Genomic DNA, 6875 nt, shown 5'->3' with positions numbered 1-6875 from the left:
AAAAAAGCTTGATGTTTTAACGTAGATTGAAAAATCACAGATAATATTTTCAATACTTAAAAAGTGTTTAAAGGACTTCCCTGATGGTCCAGTGGTTTAGAAACCACGCTTTCACTACAGGAGGCATGGGTTCCAGGTCCAGGGGACTGAGACCCCTCATACCGCACAGTATGGCCAAAAAAAACCCACAAAAAATAAAAGGGTTTGAGCGTTCAGAACTCATGTGGAAGTGAGAGAAGCCACCAGCACATTCCCAGGCACACACAGAGGCAGGAGACTTTTGCCAGATGAGACAGATGAGGAAACAGAGGCTCACAGAGCTCAAGGCTTGCCCAAGATCATGTGGCTAGGCAGCAATGGATTTGACCATGGGTCAGTCGATGGCTTCTTGGCAGGGACCTTGATGGCTTTCCCTCTCTCTCTATCCTGCTGACACAGGGGCTGGTCTTGGAGGCCTGGGAGGAGGAGGTGAGTTCAAACACCAAACTTGGCTCCTCGCTAATGGGGTCTGGGTCTCAGCCTAACCCACACATATCCTTGGACCTCAAACCTCAGAAAACTCAGGCATTAAGGGGTCCCTCTTTTCCCAGACTGAGCATCTAGTGGAGAGGGACTTTTCTAAAAACTATATCCCTCAGCCCCCTAAGCCCTTGCCCCCAGTCTCTTCTCCCTGGGGGCCCCTGCCTTCTTTCACATTTCTTTTGATCCTTAGTAATATCCATGCAAATCCAGCTGAGTGGGAACCATCACCCCCTTCAGAGGCCTGATAAACAGTGAGAGAGGGGGAAACCCCAGGTCAGGAAGGGACCTGGGCCCCCACCCAGGCATCTAGGTGCTGGGCTCCCAGCAGCTCCTTGTACACTGACCCCACAGTGAACCCCACAGTGCCCTGTGGGGATCGTAGTGGGACAGGTGGGCTAGGACTCCCCATTAACAACCATCTCTTCCCTCCTTCCCTCTGTAGCACTGGGCCCTGGAGTCAAACCAGCTAAGCCAGGTAAGCCCTGCAGCCTCTGAGCACTGAGGGGGCAGGGGAGGGAAGGGGCCACAGACCCCTGAACCGGGCCTGTGGATGGGAGGAGGGAGTGAGGTGGTGGATGGACCCTCCCCTCTAGTCAACGCCTCCCAGGACCAGGCTAGGACCGAGCTCTGGGGCTTCCAGGGTCAGGAGGCTAGAGGCAGCTTACAGTCCTCCCTGAAGGTGGGGTGTCCGGCACCGACTCTGCCCAGGCCTCTGTGCCCCCCGAGAGTCCCCTCTGCACCAGATCCCAGAAAACAGCCCTGGTGCTGGGGTCAAAGGTCAGAATTGATGCTCCAGTGGCCACCAAGCCTGTGAATGTCACTCTGGGCTCAGACACAGATAATTGGACCCCAGCCTCTGCCTGAATGATCCCTGACTCCCAAATGAAGCCCTCTCTTACTCCAGGCCAAGATCTTGGCTATCCTTGACTCTGATGATCCATTCTGAGCCCTTATCCTGACCCCAGGCTGAGCCTTGACCCCAGATCAAAGCCCTGCACCTAACCCTAGGCTGCACCCTAACCCTGACCCCAGATGAGCTTCCTTCCTGATCCCAGGCCCCTTTCAGCTGTGCTCCGACCATGGAGTTTTCCAGTCAGATGTGGTTGGCTGTGTCCTGGCCCACAGGGCTCCAATCCACCGCTAGGTCCACTAAGCTCCAGAGAACACACCACACCCCCCTCGCCAAGGAAAGAGGGAAGGTGGGTTCCTCCAGGAAGTCCTGGTGGATAAGGAGCAGGTGGAGGAAGGGGTGTCTCTGTCTGGATTTATGATCTGATCAACACGAGATATAGCCTTTCCCCCCACCCGCCCCCCTACCCCGCCCCACTCCGTGTCTCCCTGGTTTTGAAGCCTGAGACTCCAGGACAGTTTGCATGTCCAACAGCTCTTACGAAATCCACCCCCCCTCCAACAATGTTCGATGATTCAAGTGCAAATGAATCTACAAAACCCAGATTCCCCTTCCCTGCAACCCCATCTGGGTTGTGAAACTCTAGGGCTGGGGCCAGGCAAGAGAGAGACACAGGAGGGCAGGAGGCCTGGGCAAGGGGTTTACTGGGGTCTGTAGGAGTCTGCAGGGCTGGGAGCCCTTTGGGATCCACTGCTTTTCCCACCAGAACCTGTTTCCTATCTTCTCAGAGGAGTGAGTGATCTTAAAAGCATCTTTGAAAAAAAAAAAAAAAAGCATCTTTGATGGTGGAGAGAGAAGAGAGGAAAGGCTAGATAAGCAAGGGTGTGGAATTAGGATCGCACGTATCTGGGAAGACCCAAATGGAGGAAGTCGTGACTGCAGAGCTGGAGGAGGGACTGGTTGATCCCGTTGGCAGCCGGGGACGCACGGTCGGTGGTGATGAAACACCAGAGAGAAGACAGAAACTTGCACACAGTCGCAGTTGATAAAGTGAAGCTTTGAGTAATGAAAGATTTAGCGTAGACTTCCAAAAGGACTTCCAGCTTGGAGTGAAGATGTAGACCAAGAGGAAAGTCAGGACCTCGACTGATGAAAAGGGACTGGACTCCATGACCTCCCAGAGCTTATCTTTCAGCCTTAGGTCTCCGGGCTCCAAAGGCCTGGACTGGGCCACAGTGCCCCCCAACACAGGGCAGCTCCCCACATCCGGGCATACCCAGGAGAGATGGAACTGGGCACAGGCAGCGAGTGTCATGCCTGGGAACAACTAATCCCTTGGCGAGTAGAGGGTGGGTGGCCTGGCAGCTGCTGCTCGTGGGCCTCGGGAGCTGGCCCCGCCTGGGCTCTCAGTGGGGGACCAGGCAGCTGGGAGCCAGCACCACCCCCACCCCCAGCACCGGCTGAAGGCCAGTCACCCACCCAAGAGCCTAGGAAAGAGCAGGGGGGGGACATCCAGCGGTCATCCCAACAGGCTGCAGACACAACATGCTCTCTGCTCACAAGCCCTGTGGTCCCAGGAAGGTTGGGGACACACCAGCCTTTTTGTACGTGGGGAAACTGAGGGAAAGCGAAGGGCAAGTGACTTGCTGTTTCATGCAAGGAGTAACATGGGGCAGCAAGATTTAAATCCAGAGCTCAGTGACTCTGGAGAGTGACGGTTGGATAAGCCAGGCCTCTCGGGGCTCCCAATCTTGGCCATTCTCACCCCTCTCTCCTCCTCACCCCTCTCTCCTTCTTTCCAGGGGTTGGACTCCTAGGGGCATTTGGGCCAGAGAAGTCCACGGGAAGAAGGGGAGCAGGGGTGGGACTCTGCTCAGGGGCGACCCTGGAGGGGAGCACTGGAAGAGGGCAGATGGCTGCAGAGAGCCACCTGCCCCACCCCACCCACCAGCCTCTTCTTGCTTCCTGGCCGGTCCCCATCCTCTCCTCCCGGCCCCTCTGTGGTCAGGAAAGGCCAGAGGGTGTCTGCTGCCCTGCTGGACCTCAGGAAATAGGCCAGGCTGGAGAGAAACACCCCTGACAGAGCTGGGGTGGGGTGGGGCCGGCAGCGCTGGGAAGTGAACCCAGGCACACCCCAGGCCCGGCCAGACCACACCACACCTGCCCGGAAGGGAGATGGGCCGGAGGCAGAGGCCCATCTCACAGAGGGCCTGGCTGGCTTTCAGACGGGCCAGCTCACATAAGTAGGAAGTGAGGCCAGGGGACCACACCCAGAGAAAGGCAGGTGGACTCTCGGGGACTCAGCTGTCCTGCTTGTTTGGGGTCGGTCCCCAGAGAGGCCGCCTCTGAGCTTGGGACCCTGGTGACCAGGACTGGCGCTTGTGGGAGAGATTCTCATATAATTGGAAACAAAGCCGGCACGGTTGTGAACTCCAACCTGATTGCCCATCGGTCCTGGCCAAAGCCGTGGAATGTCTCCTGGAGGGAGAAAAGCAGAGATCGAGCCCAGATGTGGGAAGGAGAGAGCCAGAGGGACCCATTTGGCTTTTTATAAACATTTTAGCATCTGTCTGCAGGCAAGGAGGCTCCCAGACTGCAGGGCAGGCTAGATGGATGACAAAAAGGGCTCCAGATACAAGGGAGAGGGCGTGGGCTGCACCAGGGGACTCCTGCAAGGAAGCCGAAGAAAGGCCTGGGGTGGGGCTGACGTGGGAGCAGGGCAGGGCCTGGCCTGGCCTTGCTGGCAGCTTCTGCTCAGCTCCAGCCCCAAGGGAAAGCCCTCCTGGGTCCCCCGTTAGCTGGCGGGACTTCTAAGGAAACTGAGAGGTCTGGTTGGGATCAACACAGTGGCACCCACATGGCACAAAGCAGTTGGTTACTAAGCAGTGGTGACTATCTTACCAGGATTGGCTGCCAAGTACCGAAAACTTGAGTCCAGCTTAGAGACCTGAGTGGCCACACACGGATCCCAGCATTGCCAGGTTCCGTGAGTCCCTTCCTACCCTGGGCCCAGGAACGATGACCCACACCAGCCTTCCCTCACCTGGCTCTGTGTTCTTCTCCCTACAGGTGTCGGAGGGCTTGCCGCCCCTGGCCTTGGAGCAGGTTAGTGTTAACATCCAGGCAAGATGCCCCTTTGGGTGCAGACCAGGCCTGTTCTGGGCACCGGTGTAGGGTGTGATGTTAAGACCACCTGCCCGGGGCCCCGGGAATGACAGCTGGGTCTTGGAGCTATTATAACATACTGACGAGGTGGCAGTAGTGGTTAAGAACCCGCCTGCCAATGCAGGAGACAGAGGCAGATTCGATTCCTGGGTCGGGAAGATTCCCCTGGAGAAGGGCATGGCAACCCACTCCGGGATTCTTGCCTGGAGAACCCCGTGGACAGAGGAGCTACAGTGGACTGCAGTCCATGGGGTCCCAAAGAGTCGGACACAACTGCAGCAACTTAGCAGGCAGCAAGCAAGAAGAGCTAGAAGGAAGCAGCCCCCGAAGCCCAAAGAAGTCACCCAACTCAGCGGGGCTTCAGGAAGGCTTCCTGAAGGAGGGAGGTGTGGAAGTCTGACCCCAAAAGATCCCTGTAGCTTGTCAGGCTGAGCGGAGCAGCCTGGGCCATACTGCATCTCTGACATTGAACCCAGTCACATCTTTGCACGGAGCAGAAGAGCCTCAGATGTACCTCCTGGACGGGGTGGGCCAGGGCCGGGCTGGGAGCAGGAGCTCACCTATCTTCCTCTCTGCAGGGCTCGGGGCTTTGCCCGCAGGTGCCTTCCCAGGGGCTCTGGTGCCCGGTGGCCCGGCTGGCGCTGCTGCAGCCTATAAAGCCGCTGCCAAGGCCGGTGAGTAGTACCCTTTGGGATGTGCCGTAAGCCCTCTGGCCTCTGTGGGCTCTCCACCTTGCAAAAAACCTTTCCTGAGTCGGGTAGGGGGTGGGCAGGTGAACAGGATCCTCAGCTCCAGTCTCCTGGGGGTGATGGGAGGCAACTAGCTATGTCTGAGTCTCAAAGTGAGGCAGAGGCGGAGCCAGACCTCAGTCCAGTGTCCTGCTGCCTTTCACGGCTCCTGGTGTGACCCGCCTCTGTCTCTGCAGGTGCTGCTGGTCTCGGGGTCGGCGGCATTGGTGGTGTTGGCGGCTTAGGAGTGTCTACAGGTATGGAGGCGAGACCTGGGTGGCCCGGGAGGAAGTCGTGGGAGGAGGGGAGCCCCCTCTGATGTGGCCCCTTCCCCTCCAGGTGCAGTGGTGCCTCAACTTGGAGCTGGAGTCGGGGCTGGAGTGAAGCCTGGGAAAGTGCCAGGTCAGTGGATGGAGTCCCTGGGGCTGGAGGGCAGAGGTCAGGGAGAGGCAAGAGCTCCCAAGCTCCCCCCAGGGGCAGGAAGGTCAGGGCCTTGGCTGCAGCGGGGCAGGGGTCAAGGGGCAGAGGCAGGCCCAGAGCGTGATGCCGGGTCCCAGACAGGGGCGAGGGACTCCGGCCGTCCTTCCAGGCCCTTCCTCCAGGACCTTGGAGCAGACCTGAGAGACAGGCTCTGTGGCAGGCATTCGGGTGACCGATGGGGACACTGAGGCGCAGAGCAGGGAGTCAGTGCAGCAGGGTCCGCCCAGTCCCGGCAGGGCTGGGGTGAAGCCCCATCCGGTGTCCGTCCCTCTGCACCGAGCCCTCAAGGAAGTGACTTCAGGTTCAACTGAAGGCGGCCTGAGTCCGCACAGCGGGAAGGGAACATCTGGAAGCTGTTAGCCCCGAGTTGGGCTGGGCCGACCGTGTCCAGCCGTGTAAACAGGCTCCAGGAGACGGGACAAATCCACGCACAGAAGGATCTGCAGATGACTTCCGGAACTCGTGGGAGGGGGGCCTGCAGCCACCACACACATGTCCCCAGCTCTTCCCCAGGGCGATCCTGGGGGGCTAGCTCGGGAGCCTTGGGACTGCCGCAAAGGGAAGGACCATGAGAGGCTCCTGGAGGCACGGCTGCTGCTCACACGGTTTTCTTTTGGCTGTAGGTGTGGGGCTCCCAGGTGTGTACCCGGGCGGAGTGCTTCCAGGCGCAGGTGAGAGCAAAGAGGAAAAGAGGGACCCTAGAGCGAGGAGAACAGCCCCTGGCAGCCTCCCAGGGGGCCCCCAGCTCCCCCAAACTGTGGCCACCGGAGTCTTGACGGGCACTGTTGCCCTAAGCATTAAAGCTCAGGCCACAGACCAAAGATAGCTCTGGTTGTCTTTCCCCTAGGAAGACCAGCAAGCTCCCCACAGCCCCCCCAGAACCCCAAGCCTAGGCCCAGACCCAGACCAACGTCACAGCCTGCGGTGGGTCTCCAGGGACAGACCGAGTCCCCAGAGTGGCCAGCGGTTTCCCAAATGCCATGAGTCACCAGGGGGGCCCGCCCAGCACATCCGCCCTGCAGGAGACCCTTGGAGTTGCCCTCTCAACCTCCTTTCCCCGCCAGGGCCTGGCCACCCTACGCAACATGTGACCTCCTGAATTCCCCCAAAACCCCAGACTCAGGCTGGCT

At 58.9% G+C, this 6875-nt stretch overlaps 1 protein-coding gene across 1 annotated transcript in view; it reads left to right on the top strand.

Annotated features, from left to right (window-relative positions):
- Positions 1 to 6875, top strand: part of ELN (elastin) — a 33784-nt gene that overhangs the window by 7660 nt on the left and 19249 nt on the right. The window contains exons 3-9 of the mRNA XM_010854287.1: positions 439 to 468; positions 965 to 997; positions 4442 to 4477; positions 5116 to 5211; positions 5463 to 5522; positions 5605 to 5667; positions 6369 to 6416. Coding sequence (XP_010852589.1) covers positions 439 to 468; positions 965 to 997; positions 4442 to 4477; positions 5116 to 5211; positions 5463 to 5522; positions 5605 to 5667; positions 6369 to 6416 — 366 coding nt within the window. The remainder of the gene's footprint in view (positions 1 to 438; positions 469 to 964; positions 998 to 4441; positions 4478 to 5115; positions 5212 to 5462; positions 5523 to 5604; positions 5668 to 6368; positions 6417 to 6875) is intronic.

This window comes from Bison bison, unplaced genomic scaffold, assembly GCF_000754665.1.
Source record: "Bison bison bison isolate TAMUID 2011002044 unplaced genomic scaffold, Bison_UMD1.0 scf7180017864340, whole genome shotgun sequence".
Taxonomy (NCBI): Eukaryota; Metazoa; Chordata; class Mammalia; order Artiodactyla; family Bovidae; genus Bison; species Bison bison.
This window is presented reverse-complemented; position numbering and strand designations above follow the sequence as displayed.